Here is a 25,497-nt window from a genome sequence, read left to right as displayed (position 1 = left end):
GGAACAAGTGACGGAAGGAGACGAAATGGAGGTCATGCAGGGATGCAGGTCGTTGTTTCTCATGTAGTTTTTATAATTAATCATCGTGTAAGTTCACTCATAGTCTGGTTAAGGAAATGCAGGCCATTGGAAAGATGGAAATAATATATCTAAAATGCTGAACCGGATAACATTATGGAGGGGAGAAGTCAAGGAATGGACCAGTGATTCTCTCTCTCTCTCTCTCTCTCTCTCTCTCTCTCTCTCTCTCTCTGTGTTTACCTAGTTGTATATTACAGGGTTCAAGCGGGGTTCGTAGTGCATGACCTGTCTCCGTATCTACTTTTATCCAACTTTTCCTTAAATTCGTGCACTTTCAATTTAATGTCATCATTCAAACTGTTCCAGATGTCCACCGTCTTATATAGAAAACTAAACTTTTTAATGTTTCTCAGACATTGACTTTGCCTGATCTTAGAGTGTCCTCTTGTCCATATATCTCCATCTTAAATCAGTGATAACATGTCTTGACTATCTTTTCCATACGGTTCACTACCTAATACATCGTTATTAGATCTCCTCTCTTGGGACCATTTATCCTTCAAAGTTGGTAGTTCCGTGTGTGTGTGTGTGTGTGTGTGTGTGTGTGTAAAGCATTTGCATTTGCAATTTATCTAGCATTTGCATTTGAATGTGTCTAGCAAGATCTCAAGTTAGTTCTTAATTTCATTGATGTTCAATCATTGCATTGTGAATTCATGAAAGATTTAAGAGGATAAGCTATTAAGTTATGTTAGATCAAATTAGGTGAGCAAATCTAACCTAGTTTAAATGCTTCCATATAGAATCTAACCAGACCTTCACCACTGCAAATCATACAATCCACACACACACACAAAAAAAAAAGTAAAATAAATAAGATAAATAGATAAAATAGATGTTGGAGCTATATTTATTCATTTATTTTGTAAATGAACCAAATACGTACTTTTTATCAAACTCAACTTTGAACTTTTGAATAATGTTGCAGGAAAAATTGGTTGCACTTGAAACTTACACCTTACACTGACTGTTGCACAACCTCTCTAGCTACTGTCTGTGCATCCACACATCATGGAACTGGGTTAGGGCACTGTGTAACAGTATCACTTAATGACTATGGGCTCAGCATGATAGTGGTGATATGAAACTGTATTTTCACTTAACAATAGTTAGTTGAGCACCAGAACTCCAAGATGATGAGATGCACTTGGGCACACCAGACTCCCATTAATTTCCCACTAAGCACAGGACAGAATATAGAGCAGAATACTGGCACAATATATGGCACAGTCACTATGGACTTATCTATCAAGTTACATCAAACAAATGATCACTGCACAACCTCATACTCTTAGCATCTTAGTGCCATCGCTTCCAGTGGCTCTAGTATGCCTAACTGCACTTACCAACAGCAGGTAATCCTCACTTAGAAGGATAACTTCCTCTGCACTCGCCTCCCTCAGGTTGACTTCTGTTACCATCATAGGCACCTTATACAGAGTTCTCCAGCCTCTATTCCTCTAGAACAGGTAATCCTCATTGCCACTGGAAGTCTTCACACACTCCTTAGGTCAGCCCTCAGTAGATACTTCAGAGGCTCCTCCAGCCTCCAGCAGCTGGCCATGATGTCCACCCCTTTACAGCCTTCTCAGGTTGGCACTCACAGCTGCCACCTTTCATGGATCCCCAGCCAATCAGGATTTGTTCTAGCACTCTAGCTGGTCCTCCCTGTCTTATTTCGTGTGTCCGCTGGCCAACTCCATCACGTCCTTCTTTCACTGCTGCATGCTGACTCCACTATGTTCTTCACATATTTGCTCCTCTCTCAGTGTCCTTGCAGATGCCTGGCATTGTCTGTCATAGAGATGTACCAGTGAAGTATTGGTATTGGTAATATCGGCGCATTTAAGGAGTATCAGTATCGGTATCGGTATCGGTATTGGCTTATTTTCCCCCAATACTACTGATACTTAAAAAAAGAATTTATTACGTCATGTATCTCACTCTGCAAGTTGTTTTGTTAAGCAGAATTTGGAGGTTTTATTGCGATAAAAATAAATTGGTAATAATGCCAAATTATTTAGTATAATGTGTGTGTGTGTGTGTTTGTGTGTGTGTGTGTGTGTGGTTTGTGGTTGGGTGGGCAGGTGGGCAGTTAGATGGGTGGTGTATATATATATATATATATATATATATATATATATATATATATATATATATATATATATATATATATATATATATATATATATATATATATATATATATATATACAGGCACACTACAGTCTGCTGTGTGTACATGAGTTAAGGTTTACCAGTTTTATCGTGTTTTACTTGTTATCTATAGGATTTTAGTTCTTCTGACTGGTAGACTATAACAGTTCTGATTATAAGACAGCTGTATATTTGTATTTGTAATCAAAGACATTTATTTGAATACAGTGGCATATGTTGCCTCTCACCTACTATTCTGCCATCTTTAATTCATAATTTTATAAAGAATATTGCAAATGATTCAGGTGCTGGAGTAACAGAATCATCACCCAATGGCTCCCAGGCTTAACACTCAGGAACACACATATTTCAATTTAAGGTAAAATGTAACAGTGCAGTTTTAAGTTCGGTAAAATAATCCATTGCAGTGTCACCAGACTGGACAAAACTTGAATTGATATTTATAATTTTAATTTAAGGTAAAACACAACAGTGCAGTTTTTGTGAAGATGAAATGTTTTAGCACAGAGTCACCATGTAGTGACATTGGTACTGGCCAAATTTTGTGGTATTGGTATTGGTCAAAATTCTTGTATCGGTACATCTCTAGTCTGCCATGTCCTTCACTTCTAACAAACCACATGCCATGCCTAGTGTCCCTAAGAGATACTGGCTCTTTATGTCCTTTTTCCATGGGTTTGGGAAGAGACAGACATGCATGCTTTAGCATGCATCTACATGCACATGACCCACCCACATGCTACATATATAAAACACAATAAACAATATCTCACTACATGCACCTCCCTACTTTACACCTTCATAACTATACTTTTGCATAGCTGTTGGGTTCCTTAATGTGTTTCCTTTCAGTGGTCCCTAGTGTTTCCAGCCGAGCAGAGAACTTTGCAGCATTCTGAGGCATTTGTGAGGAAGCTGCTGGCTCTGGGGATCTCCTCTATTACCTACTTAAGGAATATTTTTCCTGAGGTTTGTTCATTGTTACTTGTTGCCCTTTATATTTTTGTGGTTTGCTTGTATCATATTCTTTTTTATGTAAGTTTCTTGAGTTACAGTTCCTTACAGAACACACCATGATTCTTTTTGGCTTTTGGTTCTTTGGTATTCTCAGTGATAAATTTCATTGTCTAGAAGCATGTCATTAGGATATTTCTGTCATGTCTCATTGAAGATTCTCTAATGTGATTTTGTAATTCATGCTGTACATCCATGTTTATTTTCACCTTTATTCTGTCCATCTCTTCTATGCAAGAGTTAACTATTATCTGCACTTTTGTCAACTTCAATGGAAAACTGGAACTCTGTTTAAATCTATTTTTCCTTCCTTTGTGAGGAGTTTTAAGGCACAGGCACATGCATTCATTTATAATTATTTTAATTAAATTTTATTTCCTGTGCATAAGAAATAAAGTTTAACTAAATTTTTTTGTTATCAATGCATTGCAGAAATCATACTATGAGCAACATCTCGATGGGTTGAAGCTCAAGTTGCTTATAGACAACAGCAGTTGTCGGGCCTCCAACATGGTGGTGTCCTGGATGAGAGGCTGCTTTCAGGCTATTGAGAGAAAATATGTAAGATTCTGTTAAAGATAATTGTTCTCTATGTTTGGGGTTCTCAACCTGGGCTGTACATATCCCTGTATGTACATGTGGGAATTTTGGTGGTATGTGACAGGTTTGGTTTAGGACCTGGACTGACTCTTGAATGTGCAAACAATTATGGCACATTTATTGATAAATTTTATATTTCGATGGATATATGAGCAGTAGATTCATGGAAATGTTTGTTGTTTACTGATAAACTCCTGAAAACAAGGGGTATTTCAGCTCCATTCTCTTGCAATACTGAGTAACTATTAATGCATTCCTTTAGATTAAAAAGATTGAAAGTTCTTGACTCTTTTTATATACTGTGATTCTGGTGTGACTTTGTTGTGGCATCAGAAATTCAATCAATTGATCAGCATTTCTTTTGATTTTCTAGCTAAAACGGCTTGTCCTTGCTATACTGAACAGGGACAATCTCAAAGAAACATATGAAACTTACACCTACAAGTTCCGTTACACTGACGATGGTCCTGTTATGACTAGTCCAGGAGGTCCTGAAATGTGAGTGTTTTCCTTCTTTCTTTATTTTATTCTCTATAGGTATGGAGCATGGCCTAGAAAGAAAAAGAATTATTTAACAGTTTCTGAATATTCGTTTACAATGTTTTTTTTTTTAAAGGTTTTACTAATTTAGAGGAAAAAATGCAGTCTTGGAATGGAGGATTTACCTGCATTCAAGCAGGGTAGCTGAACATGGACATGATTCATCTAGATTTTTTTTTTGGCCAACCCATATTGGAATAATTCAAGAAGAGTGAGGTATGAAGAGATAAATTAATAAATCAGAGGTTTGTTAAATGCTTGCTAAATATTATAGGATCTCATCTGATGAGAAATGCAAAGAGAGTGGGAGTCAGGAGCTTAGTTCCTCAGTATAGAGAGAGAGAGAGAGAGAGAGAGAGAGAGAGAGAGAGAGAGTTTATATTTAGATACTTTAGATACAGGTATATATTTCTTGATTTATGTGATGGATACATTCCTAAAGGAATTGTGTAATGTAAAAAATCGCATAAAGTAAACAGAAGATGCTACTGAACCAAACTGTACCGTACATACCAAGTCTGGAGCATTGCATTCAGCTGACATTCATCTCTGCTTCTGGACACCACATGTTCAAACCTTCTGGGAAGTCACAATGTAAACAAGACTAATAAATGTATTGGTCTTGTCTTGTGGGTAGCAGCCCCACCCGCTTGACAACAAAATCTATGCAATATCTCAAGTAGGTTGCATTGCCACCCACATTTTGATATGTGTGAACCTGCCTTAAGTTGAGGGATTTGAGTTGTGGGATATGTATTATATGTTGGGTAAGGCATAGAGAGAGGAGAGTGGAATTTGTCAACACTAGTGGTGCGTGGGTAACGATGAAACATTTGAAACATTTTTATTATCCCATATGCTTTATATATATATAGTAATTACAAAATACTCATTATTATTTTAGGGAGCTAATTTTTAAGCAATCTTTTTGTGCAGCATGCAAAGGGACAATGTGTGTTGGTTGGGGGAACACCACTGACACCTGGTGGCCACATTACAAAACCAGCCATGCAACTTAATTTTCTTGACATGTTATTTTGAGTAATCTGCGTAATTTGAAAAAAAGATACTAGGTTTTTAACCTTGTGTTATTTCAAAATCGCATAATCTAAATACTCGTATATTGAGAAATACCTGTATTTTTAATTCTATATAACACTAGATAATTTTCAAAGCACTATATCTATTTAATTTTGATTTAGGTAATTATACTGTAATTATTTTTTGCTCAATGTAACATTTAGTTTTCAATACTGCACATATTTAGTTTTGGTTTCAATTATAATGCCTCTTCATTCAATTAATACTTGGGTAAGTTTTTATGTAGTGCAGTATATCTAATTTTTATTTATATTTTATTCTATTTATTTTTTTAGGGGGTAAAACTTTTTTCTTCCTTATGAAAAACAGACTATTTTGGTCTGTCTTTCTAAGACTTCTGAAATTACTGCATATCTGTTTTGTAGTAGTGGTTATTAAGATGAATGCTTTCATTACTTTCAGTGCCATTCAGGGAGAAGACACAAGAAGGGCAACACAGAAGATGCTACGCACCATTCTTTTTCTTACACAGAATATGAAACCCTTGCCAAAGAACATCTGTTTGTCCATGAAACTTACCTATTATGATGAAGGTAAGTTTATATATGTATTTGGGTAAATCCATAAGGGTTCTAAATTTATAAAATTGAGTTTGTGTTTTTTTATTGGAAATTATTGTGTGAAGAAAAAAAAATGCTATCCAGGGCTTTTGAAAATCATACAAAATTGTTGAATAAGAACTTAAAAACAAGCTTTGATTTATAGAAAACTTTATTCATACTATGTTACTTGATGAAACAGCTAAGACTAGTTTAGTAATATGTCTGTACACTGGTACTTTTGTATTCTTAATACAGACTAATATAGGTCTAGGAAATTGTAGATTATCCTTAGTATTTTGAAATGCCATTATTACTGCTGGTAATGAAATGCAAAGATGTATAAAGATATTCTTAAAAAAAAAAAATAAATAAATAAAAATAAATTGATAAATAAATAAATCACATTATTCTTTTATTTATTTTCTAGTCACCCCAAAGGACTACGAGCCACCCTGTTTTTCCCCGGTTATTGAGTCTGATTTCACTTTTAGCTCAAAACCAGTACTAATAAAGGTTTGTACTTGTTCTTAATCTGTTATTGTATTATCAATACTAAATGAAATAATTGAACACTACAGATCAAGAAGCTTTATTTTGTAGGTTATTACAAGTATATAAAAAAAAAAAAAAAATATCAACTCCACAACCTGAGTGGTGTTGAAGGTAGTGCAATATTAAACAGGAAGAGCTAGTAGAAAAATTGTAAGGTTGTTATATATTACCTTTTGTACCTCTTGTTATCACCTCTGCTAAATTACTTGCATTTAATTTACCAGCCTGCAAAATGGCTTAATGTCAGATGAAAAAAACACTCATTGCTGAAGTCAAAGAACGCTGTAACTGAAAGAAAGATGAGGAAGTATTGGGAAATGTTGTTTGTCTTGCTGAGGAGCAGTGCAGGACAACTTTTCATCCTTCCACCAACTCTTGAGTGGCTTTTGCTCTTCCAACCCTTCTAAATGTAACACTTGAAAGAAAACAAAGATTTACAAATTTGTTATTTTATAGCATTCTTATTATTCATGTTTACTTATTTGTATTTATCTTTTATTAATCTATTTGTTATTTTATGATGTTAAGATTTTTTAAGATTGATACAATACACTGAAATAGACCATGGAACTGGTTTCAGAATTTGTAGTGTTCACTGGTTTTTCCTCTACTTTCTGTTTCACAATTTTCTTATCATTTAGTGTAGAATATATGTAAATTACTTGTAATATCATTGTTAGAATTCTATATTATATTTTTCTTTTATATGTTAGGTGGGAGATGTTTCAACCAAATTCCACTCCATGAAGCTTTATGTCTGTATTGAGAAGAATGCTTACCTCTCTGGAGAGAATTCACCAACTGAGCTTCAGGTGTGTTAAAGAATGGTAATATCAATCAGAGCTTTAGGAGAGGGCTAGAAAGATCGATGAATTTGGTGACAGGTGATAATGTTTTCTTATTCAAGAGAAAATTATATCAGAAAGAATCTTAAATGTAATAGACTTGAATTTTTTCTAGATAGTGGAAGTGAAATACATTTAGTTATGGAATTACTTAAAGCTCCACTATTCACATCCATATTAGCTTTGTTATTTTTGTAGCTTTACATGTTTTTTCATTTAATCAATAAGTTCATAAGTGAGTTAATTTTGTGAACCTTTCATGCTACCAGACTCAAGAAGGATCGCAAGATGAAAAGGAGGAAACAGAAACTGATAGAAAATTAGTTCGTTCCTACTACAAGTTTTGGAAACCACTCCATTCATCTTCTGTATCAGGTGTGTTCTGAATGCATGCCACCTTGCAAAAGTTGAGTAAATGCCAACTTTTTGTGTAAATGTATTCACTATCGTCATTTGTGGCATGAATGAAATTGCACTTAGGAACCTTGATCTGCTTGGTGGTGGGTTTGGTGTGTGTTGGTCATAAATGCCAGACAAGGTCTTATGTAGGCTTTGATGACCTGACCATGTATGCCTTAGTTGATCTTATTACTTACTTTATTTTAGTTTATTTCACTTTGGTAAATGTATTAAGTTCTGTCTTTACAGATACATTAAAGAATGTGAAATTCAGGCTTTGTCCAACCAGACCAACTTGTATCATCACAATCTAAACAAGTATCTGTCCTTGTGATAATACATTAAAACTTTTGTTTCACTCAAGTTTATTTTTTATCACTTATTTAAACTAATTTGTATTTAGATATTAGGAAAAAGGAAAAGAAAAAGATTTTTCCAATCCTGATGTAAGATTGCTTAAACATTTGATAAAGATGCAGACATGAGAACAACAAGATTAGAACCAGTAAAGAAGTTTTGTTTTAAGAGTGTGTCAAAAGCCACATTGCTCACCTAAAAAGATGAAAATAATGCTGCTGTATTTCCTGCATGTTGTATGAGATGATTGGAAGGAATGGACTGAGGAGGGTAGGAACCCCATTCTCCATTATGTGTCCTACAAACAAAGGAAAGCACTGCATGTAGGAGTTCTGATTTTTTTTTTTTTTTTTTTTTTTTTTCTTCAGGGACCAATGGGACTAAGAGTGAATGATGTGCACCTTTGGTGCTTTTCTGGAACATCTGGTGTGGGATTGCTGATTTGGTGTACAGAATAGAAAATTGATTGTATATACATGATATTTTTGTTAACAAACACATCAAGTAATATGCAAGATTGAAATATGATTGTTATATGCATTGGGAAAATGTATGATACATCCTTACATTATCTGCAGACCAGAGTGTACCTCTTACACAGTCACAAAAGGATGATCACCTTGTACCAACACAGACACTTCTCTCTGGTGAGGTTGAGTCTTCCCACAATGACATGGTTGCTCACTCTACTCAGGAAGGTAAGTATAGGTAGAAGTACATGATTTGTTTTTCAAGCATTGGATACATTTTTTGTTGGAATGATCTATGATGAAGAGTGTAAAGCTTACATCATCAAACTGTGCTTTTATTTTCATTGTCAGTATAGAAATTTGACAGTAACTCAGTGTTGGCAAAATATGTTGAAATATTTGTATGTTAGAAGTGTGTTTGACTTATCAGTGCTGTTTATATGCTATCATGTGATATAACTGTTGCATTTGAATCTGCATGTATTTTTATTTGAACAATATATGAGTATGTGCATGTTGATTCAATTTTTGTCTTTCAGATGACTCCGGCAACTCAAAGTGTGAAAGCTTCCCTGTGCGCTGCCCCTGTGGAGTGCAATGTGATGATGGGTTGATGGTCTTGTGTGACATATGCCAGAAGTGGCAGCATGGGGTAAGCTTTGATATTAAGTTTTTGAATATTTTGTTTATATATTTATTTATCTATCTACCTCCTGATTGATTAATTAATTGATTGAATAATTAATTAATTAAATTTATTAATTAATTACTTTATTATTTGTTTTATACACATAGTTTCTATCTGGAGGCCAAGATTTTTTTATATGAATTGTTACCTCACATCGCCAACTTTATGACCATTGAAAATATAAATGTTTGTGTATTTTTTTTTTTTTTTTTTTTTTTTTTTTTTACGGTAAGGCCTATGGCGCCTGTAGGCACAATTGAAGAGTGTATGGGAAGCGCTGTTCAGCTTCTGCCCATTAGTGGCGCAGACAATTTTATTTATAGTGGTACCCATATTAGGGCCCATATCACCACCCAAGCTCATCTTGAGTGTAACCACCTAGAACCTGGGTATCATGGTGATATGTAGGTAACTTTAAACCACTTGACAAATGGCAAAGTGTTTAAGGCTGTACGTGGTGGGATTCGAACCTACGTGTGGACGTCTGCCCGATCCCACGCTCACCACCTTATCCACTATGCCACCGCCTCCCTAGGTGGGTTGGGTGGTGAACCTGTGTGATGACGACTCTTCAAAGCAGTGGGAATATAAGATGTATCCAAATGTTTGTGTAAATGTTTATTAAAATGAAGGTTTTATGAATATGGTTCTGTAGAAGATTTTTTTTATCCAGCTCTACATATTCATAGAAAATACGTAATGATTCTTTTGTGTGAATATTTTTCAACCATGAAAAAAAAAGAAAAAAAAAAGAAAGAAAAGGAATAAAGTTACTACCCTAATGAAACATCAGAAACAAAGGAAGAATACAATCTAGGATTCATTACAAATGTGAAACTCCAAAGTCCAAAACACTTTCTGTTTTGCAGACTCCAATGACAACACAATATTACATCTCATAAGTACAAGGAAGTCTCAGATATAAGAGCAGTCATGTTCCATTTGCCATAATCTTAGAATAAAGAACTGTAAACATCAAATTTTTGATGAAAATTGTCAGAACTGTTTGTTGTAATTTTAAATTTTCTGCATCTTTAAAGATTGGAACTGAAGTATTATAGAGCATCTGCAGCGAGCCCCCTCTCTCAATGATGACCCCTAATGCCTTGACACCCTTGACTTTCTACATTAACTTCTGCAACATTCGCACTCTTAGATCTAATTTTCAATCTGTGGAACACCACCTCTCTAGTAAACCTCATCTTCTTTTCCTCACCGAAACACAGGTGTCTGAGGCAACTGACAGTAGCCCCTTCTCTGTTCCCTTTTACTTTCTTTATTCTCATTTTTGTTCCAAAGCTGGATATTGCGTCTATGTACGCAATGACTTAACTTGCTCTCATGCCCACGCTCTTGAATCTTCTGAGTTTTCCACCATCTGGCTTCGACAACAGTCACTCTCAAACTAAATTCATCTGTGCTGTTTATCTCTCCCTAACTCTTCTGACTATAGTAATTTCTTCGACTACTTAACTTCTAAAGTGGAGCACATTCTGTCCCTCTACCCTTTGAGCTGAGATTTCCATTTCAATGTTCACCACCAGCTTTGGCTTTCCTCTCCCTTCACTGACCATCCTGGTGAACTAGCTTTCAACTTTGCTATCCTCCATGACCTAGAGCAACTGGTGCAACACTCTACTCGTATTCCTGAATGTCTTGGAGACATGCCCAACATTCTTGATCACTTCCTCACCTCTAATCCTTCTGCTTATGCTGTCACCCTTTCATCTCCATTGGGCTTCTCTGATCACAATCTCATTTCTGTATCTTGTCCAATTTCTTCAATCTCTCCTCAGGATCCCCAAAGCGAGGTGCCTCTCAGTTGGGGGACCTGAGGAGGTATTATGCTGATTTTCCCTAAAAATGATAACTGCATCCATGCCAAATGCATAACAGAGGTGATAGTATCTGGCATGGAGGCGTACATTCCTCATCTTTTTCTCAACCTAAAGCATCTAAACTTAGGTTTAACACAGCCTGTTCATGTGCTTATATATGATAGAGAGGTTGCCCACAAAAGGTACTTGAGCCTTCCATCTCCTGAATCTCACGTGCTTCATATCTCTGCCTGGAATCATGCCAAGTCTGTTCTTCAACTTGCCAAACACTCTTTCATAAATAGAAAATGTCAATCTTTCAAACTCCACTTCCTCCTGACTTCTGGCATCTAGCCAAAAACATCTCCAATAGCTTCACTTCTTCATCTTTCCTTCCTTTATTTTATCCTGCTGGCACCACTGCCATCCCATCTGTCTCTAAAGCTGAACTTATCTCTCAAACCTTTGCTCACAACTCCACCTTGGACGATTCTGGGCTTGTCCTCCTCTCCTCCTCCCTCTGACTATTTCATGTCTACAATCAAAATTCTTCGTAATGATGTTTTCCATGCCCTTGCTGGCCTAAACCCTCGGAAGGCTTATGGACCTGATGGGGTCCCTCCTATTGTTCTCAAAAACTGTGCTTCTGTGCTTGCACCTTGCCTGGCCAAACTCTTCCAACTTTGTCTATCGACTTCTACCTTTCCTTCCTGCTGGAAGTTTGCCTACATTCAGCCTGTTCCTAAAAGGGTGACCGTTCTAACCCTCAAACTACCGTCCTATAGCTTTAATCTCTTGCTTGTCTAAAGTTTTTGAATCTATCCTGAATAGGAAGATTCTCAAACATCTGTCACTTCACAATCTTCTGTCTGATCGCCAGTATGGCTTCCGTCAAGGTCGCTCTACTGGTGATCTTCTGGCTTTCCTTACTGAGTCTTGGTCATCCTCTTTAGAGATTTCGGTGAAACTTTTGCTGTTGCGTTAGACATATCAAAAGCTTTTGATAGAGTCTGGCATAAAGCTTTGATTTCAAAACTGCCCTCCTACGGCTTCTATCCTTCTCTGCAACTTTATCTCAAGTTTCCTTTCCGACCGCTCTATTGCTGCTGTGGTAGACGGCCACTGTTCTTCTCCTAAACCTATTAATAGTGGTGTTCCTCAGGGTTCTGTCCTGTCACCCACTCTCTTTCTATTATTCATTAATGACCCTCTTAACCAAACTTCTTGCCCTATCCACTCCTACGCTGATGATACCATCCTACATCTTTCCACGTTCTTTCGGATGGTGAGTAGAAGATCGCATCTTTTACCAACCCTTCAGGATTTTAGAGGTAAACGTCAACAGATCATTCAGAATAACGGAAAATAATTATCAGTATTCCTGTGTTCTGACGGAACGCCTGACTTCCGATCTTTCCTAAGATTTCAGGAAGTCAACAGATTGGGGCAGAGAAAATCTAGTAGTTTTCAGTGCCTCAAAAACTCAATTCCTCCATCTATAAACTCAACACCACCTTCTAGACAACTATCCCCTCTTTTTCAATGGCACTCGACTCCCCCTCTTCCACACTGAATATCCTTGGTCTGTCCTTTACTCAATCTTAACTGCAAACTTCACATCTCATCTCTTGCTAAAACAGCTTCTATGAAGTTAGGCGTTCTGAAGCGTCTCTGCCAGTTTTTCTCGCCCCTCCACCTGCTAACTCAGTATAAGGGCCTTATATATGTATGGAGTATGGAGTACTCTTTGCATATTTGGGGGTGGTTCCAGTCACAGTTTTACTAGATAGGGTGGAATCAAAAGCATTTTCGTCTCATCAACTCCCCTCCTCTGACTAACTGTCTTCAGCCTCTTTCTCACCGCCAAAATGTTGCATCTCTTTCTATCTTTCATTGCTATTTTCATGCTAACTGCTCTACTGATCTTGCTTACTGCATGTCTCCCCTCCTCCTGCAACCTCGCTGCAGAAGGCTTTCTTTTTCGTCTCATCCCTATTCTGTCCAACTCCCTAATGCAAGAGTTAACCAGTACTCTCAGTCATTCATCCCTTTCACTGGTAAACTTTGGAATTCCCTCCCTGCATCATTATTTCCAACTTCCTACAACTTTTCTTCTTTTAAGAGGGAGGTATCGAGGCACATGCTCCCTAATTTTGGCTGACGCTTTTTTTTTTTGTAGAGAACCAGCACTCATATTTTTTATTTTATTTTTTTATTTATTTTTTTTTTTTATTTTTTTTTTTCATTTTTAAAATTAAATTTTTTTTTCCTCCCTTGCCTGGCCTCTAACTTAAAAAAAAAAAAAAAAAATTGTAAATTTGCACTTCCAGATATGCTTTGGTATTTTCTTGGCCATTGATGTAAAAGATGGGATGCATGTGTGTGAGCAATGTGCCACGCCATCCCAGCCGTGCACTGACCCAACACTTCCAAAACAGCCGGAGGTGAGCATCATCCAATAAGTAGTGGTAGAATTTTCCAGTTCAGAGCTCAAACATTTTCTTTCCATCATAAATATTCTATTACTACATTTGTACACATGGATGAGTGACAATGACAAACAGAAAATGCTGATGAGTCTCTTGCTGAGAGATTAGTTTGAAAAGCCAATCTGTAGATTAAAATAGTCTTTAATCTCCTAACTTAAACCTAACTCTAGTTTCCTAGCGATGTAGAGGGAAATGAGAATCAGTTTTGCTGGCAGATCCTAATGTAATTGCACTAGACAGTGATTAAATTCTTTGGGGATAAATGTACTGAATAAAGAAATTATGTGTAGTGGCTGCATCAGCACGACCATTGTCTCACTCCACAGCCAGTGTCCTGCCTCAAGCACTTCACTCCTGTACTGTTTATTGCAATGATTCATGATCATTAAGTCCATTCAGATAAGAAGTGTTTTGTGATACATTACATATGTAGTGATCATTAAATATTAATAATGTTATGCTGTATTCAGCAAGCTTCTGTTTACTCTAACACTTTTCTTCTTCATAAGGCCTTATTCTCACTGTGTTGTAGGATCAGCTGCTTGAGTTAACTTTTTCTGTTTATTTCTATTCATTGCGTCCTCATGTAGTCTGAGTTTATTCATGTCACGCTTCATCAATTCTTTCCATCTTATTGTCTGTCTATTCACATGCTTTCTCCCTGTTACTGGTATCATTATTGCATTCTTCACTGGTTCTTCCTCATTTTTCCTCTTCACATGTCCAAAATATTTCAACCTTACCTCTCTTGCCTTCTTTTTTATGTTACACACTCCACACATTCTTCTTATATCTTCACTTTCTTTTCCAACAGTGAGATACCAGCTATCCATCTCGCCATCCTCATCTCTGTTCTCTGCAGAATATTCACATCCTTTTTTCTCAATGACTATGTCACCACCATACAAAAGTAATGGTTTTATTACACTTTTGTATACCTTTATTCTCAATTTTAGTGGTATTATCCTATCTAGAGTGACTCCACTAACTTCTCTCCATTTATACTTCTTTCGTCTTTGTGTAACTGTCTTCTCTGTACCTCCTTCCTCTGCTATTAGTGATCCAAGATATTCAAACTATTCTAACACTGTAGTTTGTTAAATGTTTATCTAATGGGTTCTTGTGTCTGCTATTTGTTATATCAAAATCTTGCTATGCTAATTGTATTACACTATTTAATTGCATCTGTGTATTTATTTTGCTTTGAGTCACATTCTTCGTCTTTGCAGCTGGCAACTTTCTGCCTGTTCCGTCGCACTCTGTCCCTCTTACAAGACTCCCTTGCACATGGCAAAAGGAAATCTATAACAGCAACATACCTTGCTCAGATGCTTGGTGTGAATATTACCATGGGCACCTTCATCTTCAAGAAACTTAAAGATGAAAAAATTATATATACTAAGAGGAAAATGTAAGTATCTAAAGATTTAGTGTGCACATCTTTGATTTATACATGAATTATTTAATGAAAGAGCTGAAAGAAATGGTTGATGGTGTTGGAATAAATAATTTCTTATATCCAATTCAATTTACAGATCCAGTGATGTTTGCAGAAAACTGAAAGGACCTGCAAAAATCATATATGTGTTTTCATTATGTGTAAATGATGGCAGATGAAGATGAATGTTAACAAAAGAATGGTGATGTTTGAAAGAAGCAGAAGTAAAGCAGTTCTTGATTACTGGTCTGGTGATGTAGGTGGTTGAGCCCTTCACTGACAGCTGACAGGCCTTGGATTCAAATCCTGGGCCTGCCATAGACAATGTAGTGTTGCTTCTTTCAATGCTATTATAGCCTTTTCACAAATGGGTATAGGATGTTTGTTAATGAACTGAGACCATTCAACCTAATAGGATTGGAAAGCTAACTATCCTGTCTTTTGCATGCTTGTGTGAGTTTGAGAGAGAGAGAGAGAGAGAGAGAGAGAGAGAGAGAGAGAGAGAGAGAGAGATAGAGAGAGAGAGAGCAAATCCATTTTTATGGTTAAACTGGTAATGGTACATTTAGAGTTGTTGTTCAATGACCAAAAATAATGTGAAATAGGAGAGAAGAGAAAATGAAGATTGTATATGAATTAAATATATTGTATATTAATCTTTCAGAAATTACATTGACAGCCACATGATAACCTTCAAGGTGTTCACAAAGTATCTGCCAAGTCATGGGTACACTAGGAGAATGTCATCCCAGGAGATGCTGGACATCACCTCACAGGTTTGATGCACCAATGTACTATTAAGGGGATGTCTAGTATGACGGGTTTTAGCCATTCTATTTATTAGATTTACTAAACATTTTGCTCAGTGGTGGGTCATAATATGTGCAACACTCATATGCCTTTATTAAAATAAAAAAAAAAAAAAATAAAAAGGAGTAAGTAATATGAAGACCCCTTTTCAGAATCCTAAAGCTCAGTGTATATCATCCTCTCACTCTCACTTATCAGACAATGGAGATGGGAGTTTCCTTTATCCTTCGCTGCCTTTTAGAATTTTTCATACATTGTTTCATTATGATTAAATGTACTTGGGTTGTTTCATGAATAGTATACAGTAATGTATAATTTTTTCTCCAGAGAGAGAGAGAGAGAGAGAGAGAGAGAGAGAGAGAGAGAGGTGGAGAGAGGGGCAGGACAGAGAGAGAGGTGGAGAGGGTCAGGATAGAGAGAGAGAGAGAGAGAGAGAGAGAGAGAGAGAGAGAGAGAGAGAGAGAGAGAGAGAGAGAGAGCAGAGTATCACTTGCCATCCTCATTATCAACACCTACCCTTCAACACATATGCACACATACTCTTTTGTTATTTTCAATAGAAATATCAAAGGGTAGTAATAAAACCACAAAGTTTCATAAAGCATGCTTGGATGATGCACAGGAGCTAGCATAAGACTGGCCTGAAGTGAACGTGTATTGTGATCAGTAACAAGGTGATGCTGTACAGATCATGGGACCAGCATATGAATGACCTATTAAGTTTTACTACAAAAGTTGGATACATAGTGAATTGTGTGATTAACGAGGTGTGTAAATGGCAGGGTTCCTCTATTTTTCACAATAGATCATATTTTTCATATTTCTTTTTGTTTCCCAAGCAGATGTATTTAATAATAATAAAGGCTGTCAGCCAGATCATCATTTGACCTCTTCCCTCTTCCTGCCTTTCCTTCTCATAGAAATTCAAATCAACCACAATGACAAAAATTGTAAACATTTTTATTTATTTCAAATATGAGTTTTAATTTATATTGATTCAAGTATTTTTTATATTTTCTATGGTTGTGACCTTACATTTATGGTTGATGGTAGCTTAAAGTCCTTAAATGAATTCCTCTGTAAAGTGATTTATTAACACATTTCAGACTTCACAGAGTTCAAAGTCAGGTGCCAATGCTGACACAGATGCTACCCCAGATCTCGATTTATCTTCAGTTCAAGAGTCCAGCATGGAACAGAAATCCAGACAGAAAACAGAATCAGTGAATAATAGCCTTGATGAAACAGTGGACATTGTGTCTCTCACCCAGGATGTTACTGTTGGAACACAGAACATTCTGCTCTCATCCAGACCCAGTGTTGAACTCTCACAAAATAGCTCACCCTCAGAAGCACTGGCCACAGCTGGGAACACAATGCAGATGCTGGAATCACTAAATGGTTCTCAGAAAATTCAGGAACTCTTGCCTACCAGCATGCCTCTTCATTCAGGCATGGATGTAGAGGAGGGGTCATCAGAGCTTGTGGTAAGATCTCTCATGTTCACATTGAATTGGTCACTAATGGTACTTATCATTAGTATGATAGAAGGTTTACCATCTTTGTAAAGCTATTGTGTAATCATAAGAAAAATGTTAAAATAAGCAAGTTAAAGCACCTCTTTTTGAAAGCTAGGCCTATTACAGTGATGAATTAACAATCTATTCAATGAAAAGGCCACTGCAAATATTAACTATTTCTAACATGGTCAGCATAGATCATAATGGATTGTGAATTTTATATTCTGCATATATGTAGCCCATTAATGTGATGTGATATTATTTTCTTTCTTTTGTTTAAGGATTTGTCAAGAGGCATGATGATGCCATGACAGTTATGATATATTGCCACATTCTCAGGCAGGAGTGTGGAGGTTCTGAGATAGCCAATTTTCCTGATCCCACAATGCTGTTGCTCTCATCCACTCTTTCTTTCTCCTTACCTCCACCTCATTCCTTTGCATTCCATTTAGTGTTGTCTTTACTATCATCTACCTTGTCACTCCTGTCATGAGTATTTATTTATTTTTTTACAGGAGTTGCAGGAGCCTTCTGAGGATCGGGAAGGTGGGGTGAAAAAGTTGAGCTTGGCACGAAAGGCAAAACAAGACAAGGGACGACCGAAGCGCAAGACTCTGGTATGTATTCAGAATTTTTGCTTAAATGAATTTTCTTTCAACATTTGGTAATGTAGGCTTTTGTCAAAGATAGTGAAAAGAATCTGATACTTGCTGATTGATAGTTATTTGTATTGTTTTATTACTAGCTTTTATTACACCAAACATTATGTCAGAACTTAAATACTTTTGTTGAGATTTGGCTGAATGATGGAGAGTAAAGTAAATATAAACGGTTGAATGAAAGACCTTTTGTGAACTATGTACAGGGGATCCTCGTGATTTGACCGTTCGCAGTTTGAATTATTGCCAATTTGAAATCAGTTAATTGATACCCAATCCTCAAGGTTCGACCGACTGACTCACCAATTCGACATTCATGTCTCGCGTGTCACACACCCGGTCAAATTCGCCGCAAACCTACCAGGCGAAAGTGTAAACCGACACTACCTGTGTGTCGCAGGCAGCGTCACACTAGCACTTTTCCGTGAGCTTTTTCTTTCAACTCTCTGAAGACTCAACTTTTGTCAACGCTGGTCATCACACACAAGCTGGCTTCCGCCTTTGTCGCGTTTGTCAACTGTAAACAAACATGGCGGCCCTTCACCCCCAGCAAGCCGTTGCTATTTTTTCGTTGCTTTTTTTTGGCCTTCAATGATCTCTATGAGAAACTCTTCAGACAGCTTTGTCCACTCATAAACAACAGAGCTGCTCATCTTGGCCAGTTGTTCCTTGGAAGAGAAGCTTTGGAACGTCGCAGTGCCAGAGAAATGTAAACAAACAACTGAACTACTTTTCACTGCTAGGCTAGGACAAAAATATATACAGTGGTGCCTTGGTATACGAACTTAATCTGTTCAAAATTTTGTTCTTACTCCAAAACGTTTTTACACCAAAGCATCAAAATACATGTATTTTTATGGAAGTACATAATTATAATTCTTTCCAAACCACCTCCAAAGACCCAAAAAATTCTATTTTCCACCTAATTTCTTATTTTTGAATACTATTACTATATATACTACTACTATTATGCTATAACTATAAAAGATAGGAAAATAAAGCAGGAAAGTAAGCAAAATGTAATATAATGAAAATTCAGCTTCTTGTGGTCAGAAACAAGCGTCACCACATCCTCATGTGACTCCATCAAGCCAGCACCGCACACTCTTATATAAGCCAATAAATTTTTCTTTGATATACTGCATTCATTATGGAAAATAAATCAGGGAAGCAAGCAAATTGTAATATGAAAATTCAACTTCTTTACGGTCAGAAACAAGCATCAACATTTCCTGGTCAAGACGGCCCATGACCACGACGGCCCCCAACCACGATGGCCCTCCTCGACGGCCCCGTGTTTACCATGACGACCCCACACCAGATTTTAGGTTATTGTCTTCTTATTTCTTTCATTATGTTAACATGTTAACCACGGATGGCAACTCAGTGTTCCTGAGATAGTGTTTTGTGGTATGGATCGTTAGAAACCATAACGTATTGGTACACCGGTGCACTGTACCCTGCGCATATAGTGCATATATGTATCCAGGGTGTAACACGACTTTCTGTAAATATTGAAAGAGGTAAGAGAACATGGATTTCTAAGCAGAAAATGTTATATACACATACACATTTTAAGGTTTTGTTTACCAGTAAGATGATTTTAAAATTTCTGAGAGGCACACGATAGTCCATTGTGTTTTTATGAGGTGACGATGACTGTTGCTGGCTTGCTGCAGCAACCAGAGGTGCCACTTGGCTAAATACCGAATGTTTTAATATTATGTTTTGTAATCTTACATTTAAGACAGATTGTATCAACAAGTGTGCAATTTATTGATAAACATTACACGATAACATTATTGCGGTGATTATAAGTAAGCACTTACGTACGGTACTACGTGGTGCAGTACCTATCACTGGGTGAGGAAGGATGGGGGAGTGGGGAGCGACTGATTTATTAATACAGTCTGTCTTAGTATAAGATGCTCTATTAACAAGTATAATTTAAAACCATCTTACGGGTAATAAAGAAACTGAGGCCGCCGTGGTCTGTAGTGTGGGGGCGTCGTGATAAACATGGGGCGTCGTGGATGGCCGTCGTGGTCAGGGGCCATCTTGACCATGACCCAGCGTCAACACATCCTCCTCAGCTGACTCCATCAAGCCAGCACTATGCACTCTTATCTAAACCAATAACAATTCCAATATTGTCATGCATCATAATATGTTTCTGAACTGCTTACTTATCCACGGAAATACAGATATATCTTATATCTCACCAAGAAATACATAAAAAAGGATAAGATACAGCATACTGACCTAACTGCTCTCACCATCCTCACGCTTGGCACCCTCACACCTTCACAAACATATCCTTGTAAAAGCTGATACATGATTGGCTAAGTGTCCACCATCTTGAAAACAATCGGCCAATGACAGGCCTCGATATATGACAGATAGCCTTAAGCATAAACAAACTGTGCGGCATAAAGGAGCACAGCTTCTGAAAAGCGCCAAGATCATGCCTGAAACGCTCTAATGTAAGAACCACAATCGTGCCTGACAGTCTATAAGGGTTAAGGCTTTTAATTCATGAGCTAGATACTCTCTCTTCCCCTCGGATCTTCTAGAATCTTCCATATGTCTGTCTGTATATGTCTCGTGACCATGTGTGCTGCTACGCTAGGCAATGATCTTAATAACTAAAAACACTTAATATTATTATCCCAAGCACTACATTAAAACAACAACCAAACAACTGCAAACAACAGTCCTGAGGCAGTTTGGTGCCCCAACATGCAGTCAGCTGATCGCACAGTGCTGCGTGCAATCTGTCCTCCAAAGTCCTCCAATGCAAAAAAAAAAAAAAAAAGAAACAATTTTTTTGTTCGTAATCCAAGTTGTTTGTACTCAAAGCATTCGTACTCCAAGGTACCACTGTATATACAAATATATTTACATCTACTTATCAAGATTCTATTGATTTGAGATTATAGCATCATTCCAATTACCAAGAAAATTAATTTTATCATAAAAATCTTATTAGATCCATAGATCTTAATTGGACTAAAATTTTTGTTTCGTCTGACTCTAGATGATGGAAACCCATCTCCAGCCCCAGCCCTAAGAAGCACAATTTCCTGCCTTTCAAAGGTAAACTTGGGCTTATAAGAAAGTGTGAGGCAGGTATAGCTCACAGTGTCGTTGCAATGCAAATAAGTGTCCCTAGATCAACAGTACAGTGTTAACAATTTGGAAGAACAGGGACAAGTACCGCGAGACCACTGCAAGTGTTTTTATTTCCAAAATAAAGTTAGATATAAATGAAGCCTTTAATAGAACTGATTTAGTGTAAGTTAGTGTTTTCTAGAGGTTATAGTGATGTTTTGAGGGGGTCTAGGCTGGAGGTTGGTCCCTATCCCCTCTAATTCTTAAGTATCCTATGAAAAAAATTGCTTCACGATTCGTATTAATGCTGATTTGATCGATGTAAAACCGCCCTAACTCCATCGAATTGCGAGGATCCCCTGTACTTGATTGACATCACAAAACATGTACTGCATAACATAACATAACATAACATAAATAATAGGATAACAAAGGGCCACCAGGGCCCATCTAGGTTATCCTGTATCAGTCGCACAGCGACCTCGTCATCAGTACTGCAACAGGATGATGAACCTAAAACAGAGAAGTGCCTAGTCTCAGGTCTACTCACTAAATTGATGTGCTGTAATTTGAAATTAGCTTTAGCTTGTAGTAAAAACCTGTTTGCTAGGATATAATAGTCGTATATGTAATCCATTTTTACGACAAAAGTTAATATTACCACAAACATATCACAATGCAGCCAAAAACAAGGAAATTATCAATATAGATTCTCCAAATGGGATAAATTTGAGAATAATTTTGATTAAGCCCAGTAGATGTATAAGTAGAATTGTATACAAATGTTAGTAGAATTTTTTATTATGATACGAATAGTATATATCATTGCATCACAATACAGTGGAGACTCAATACTCAAATATCTTAATAGTCAAACTTTTCAATACTCGAATGCAAAAGTTCAATTTAATACTTAAAAAAATACCTGATAGTTGAATGTCCTCATGTGATTGTAAACAAAAGTCTCTTTAGCCTCTCCCTCCACCCGTCTGCCAATTGTTCTGCTGTGGTCTTTAGAATAACATTCTTGTGTGTTCTTTCTGTAGTTTTTCATTTATAAACTTATATTAACATCAAAGGCTTGTTAATGTTGAAAATATCTGGTAATCGAACTACCACACACGATTATAAACAAAGCTCTGGCCTCTCCTTCTCTGCTGCCACCATTGTCCTATTCTGATACCTTATTAGCTGTAAAAATAAATTGCCAGTATTTTGGTATACTGGTATGCATCCTAGTCCTGCCAGTCTTGAGAAAAAACACATTCTTCTGCATTCTGTTGGTAGTTTTTCATTTAAATACTTACAATGACATCAAAGAGGCTTATTGGTAAAAATAAGGAATCTAGTGAAAGTGCAAGTGTTAGTGAGCCACATCCCTCCACTAGTGGTTTCACAGGAATCATACCAGATGTTTTCATGGATGGTGACTTGTCCTACAATGACCTCCCTCCTCCTGCCCATCCTTCTCCCCTCCTCTTTTACATTATCCATCATCAGCCTTCACTTATAGTATGTACAAATCAAAATTACAAAAAAGATTACATTGAAATTTTCATAAACTTAAGGTTTTGTTAAGATGAGAACAAATTACCAGATTTATAGATATCGATAGTTGAATTTTTTGATGCTCGAACAGCCATTTGGAACGAATTGAGTTTGAGTATTGAGTCTCCACTGTATATAATGTTCAGTCACACTTTGTGATAGTAACTATAAAAGCTCCCCATTCCAGGCCTAGATTGTAAGTGTAGTGAAATAGTGTTCGTTATGTTCACAAATATAGTGACAATAATGTTATTTACAGAGTTTGAATAATTTTGAAGATCATGGATCTCAAAATTCTGATATCTTAATCAAGAATAGCATATCTCAAGATTCTGAAGTTTCTAAGAAGAAAAAGAAAATCTATCCCTAGTTTGTTTGGAAGAAATAGATTTTCATTCTGTCTTTATGGGATTAAAATGTACAGGATATGTTACTGAACAAGATGTCTCCATGTGAAAGTAAAAACACATCAGAGATGAGAGAAAGTCTTCTGCTCATTGCCATGACTAACCATTTCAAAACTGTTTGAAAGAAATGTACTACTGTATATGCATTGCATTTCAACTAACATATTACACTGAAGTAATAGCTGATGAGTTCCCTTGCTCAATTACATCAATTAGAACAAAACTTGAAGACACATTACGATTCATAAAAGTCTAACAAGTAGATTCTTTGTGTATCACAGGACTTGGGGGTTAAATGAAGAATGAAAGAAGTCAGCACACTCTTATTTTGATAGTAGTGATTATGCTTTACTCATGTAGAAGTCCAATGAAACAATGATAGATCCCTTTGATAACACAGATAATTCCTTCTTAAAGGAACTGATTAGCTATTACTGCAGTGCAATATGGTAACTTACTTGAAATACACTGAATAAATGTTTTTTATGCATTGCATATAAGCAGTATGCAAAAAAAAATTTGAATATATGCAATGTATTTTGGGTAAATTATTGTATTTCATTGCAGTAATAAATAATCATTTTTCTTAGAGAAGTTACGTATCTTAACATGTCATCAAAAGAATTTGTAATTTTGTTTCACACGGGTAAAGTCTTGGTCGCTTTCAAAGTAACATACTCTGCTGACTGCTATTTTTCTTTAACTCCTAGTTCTTGTATACACAATCTCAATTGTCAGAATTTTTAGAGAAGCTGTCAGAGAAGATTTCCAATTGAGGAAAAAATGCAAAATAACATAATCAAGTATAGAAGGTTCTGACAATGACTGTCAAATGTCTGTGTGAATTTTATAGGAATGTTTGCTGTAACCTTATATTTCCATTTTAGGAACCTGAAGTATACTTTTAAGATGGAATACTTAATGTGAAAAGCTATTCATCACTGGTAGTGTCAGACATATTTCATTGACAGAAACAGTTGTAAAGATAACAAATAGTACATTGTGTATCCAATCATAGGCTATAATTTTTTAAAGTTACCTAAGTGAGGTAGAACATATAATCCTATGAGAATTGTGCCTTAAAGTTTCATTCATAATCAGTGTATCTGAACATGATTAAAACTAACTTTGAAATAAATCACTTGACATAAGTAGTTTATTCAGGTGTGCAACTTCAGAAAATGATGAGTCACCATTTTTGCAAGATAGATTAAGTGTGCAGCTTCCTCTGTCACAATCACCATGCTATGCTATGACATGGCACTGAATATTCCTTTTTATAATTAATAATTTGCTATGATGATAACTTTGTCAGGGAAAAGAACAAATGAGCCTTTTCTACTTTTTCACTTAACAATGTAGGTTCTATGTATTTGAGTTTTATTGGATCTTTATTTTGCATTTATTTTATTTTGGGTACATTATGTATGATGTGCATGATATGAGCATCATGTGATAAAGGGAACTGGAAAGCTATATTAACCACTTCACCTTTACATCTGTACACTGCTGCCCACTGTTCTCTAATTTTTTTTTGTGAATTTAATATCTCTCTCTCTCTCTCTCTCTCTCTCTCTCTCTCTCTCTCTCTCTCTCTCTCTCTCTCTCTCTCTCTCTCTCTCTCTCTCTCTCTCTCTCTCTCTCTCTCTCTCTCTCTCTCTCTCTCTCTCTCTCTCTCTAAGGCTGTATTTTACTTAAACAGTGCTTAAGGACAAGTCATTGGTTTTACAAATTTATATTTACTGTAGTTTTACCATGGAAGGCTTTATTGCTGTTTTCAATTACATCATTGTGTTTAAGTTCACTACAATGTAACTCCAGAAATGAAAATAGATTTAAGGATTAGGAGGAATAATTTACCACCAATTACTTTGGCTATTTTTATGTTATGCTGGCAAGGTACAACAAACATCATTTCAAGTGGAATTTTTTATATTTTATATTTTCCTTGCATGTGACTAGTGTTCAATCATCTTGATAGTAATCTACATTTGGAGGAAAGTAACTGAAACACTGTTTCCAAAATATCACAGTAAATCAAGTGATTTGGATATTTTTTTTATGCTAGAGTGAAGCTTACCAAAAGTAAAAAAAAAAAAAAAGCTCACAAACTAAGTTCCCTAAAAGATAAGAGAGGAATTAGCCAGAAAACAGGGACAAATGTTACTTTAGTTACTCATGTAAATAGTGAATGCAAAGGTAAAAGATCATTAAGCCTATTGACTGCTGTCACTGCTGGTTCTACACCACATCATGTTATTGAGTCTGCCTGTTTTAGATTAGTGACTTGCGGATGTGAAATTTTGCCATTAAATTGCATAGTATTTACTAA

The 25,497-nt window shown here is 36.3% G+C and overlaps 1 protein-coding gene across 3 annotated transcripts in view; it reads left to right on the top strand.

Annotated features, from left to right (window-relative positions):
• Positions 1 to 25,497, top strand: part of LOC123515077 — a 26,432-nt gene extending 935 nt beyond the window's left edge. For all 3 annotated transcript variants that reach the window (XM_045273490.1, XM_045273491.1, XM_045273492.1), the window contains exons 3-17: positions 3,111 to 3,227; positions 3,705 to 3,833; positions 4,246 to 4,370; positions 5,916 to 6,046; positions 6,483 to 6,568; positions 7,321 to 7,419; positions 7,722 to 7,827; positions 8,787 to 8,906; positions 9,218 to 9,330; positions 13,514 to 13,627; positions 14,902 to 15,083; positions 15,775 to 15,886; positions 17,027 to 17,407; positions 17,956 to 18,057; positions 23,018 to 25,497. In XM_045273490.1, coding sequence (XP_045129425.1) covers positions 3,111 to 3,227; positions 3,705 to 3,833; positions 4,246 to 4,370; positions 5,916 to 6,046; positions 6,483 to 6,568; positions 7,321 to 7,419; positions 7,722 to 7,827; positions 8,787 to 8,906; positions 9,218 to 9,330; positions 13,514 to 13,627; positions 14,902 to 15,083; positions 15,775 to 15,886; positions 17,027 to 17,407; positions 17,956 to 18,057; positions 23,018 to 23,128 — 2,028 coding nt within the window. In that variant the 3' untranslated portion in view covers positions 23,129 to 25,497. The remainder of the gene's footprint in view (positions 1 to 3,110; positions 3,228 to 3,704; positions 3,834 to 4,245; positions 4,371 to 5,915; positions 6,047 to 6,482; positions 6,569 to 7,320; positions 7,420 to 7,721; positions 7,828 to 8,786; positions 8,907 to 9,217; positions 9,331 to 13,513; positions 13,628 to 14,901; positions 15,084 to 15,774; positions 15,887 to 17,026; positions 17,408 to 17,955; positions 18,058 to 23,017) is intronic.

This window comes from Portunus trituberculatus, chromosome 38, assembly GCF_017591435.1.
Source record: "Portunus trituberculatus isolate SZX2019 chromosome 38, ASM1759143v1, whole genome shotgun sequence".
NCBI lineage: Eukaryota > Metazoa > Arthropoda > Malacostraca > Decapoda > Portunidae > Portunus > Portunus trituberculatus.
Note: the sequence above shows the minus strand (reverse complement) of the source record. Positions and strands in the feature narration are given on the sequence as shown.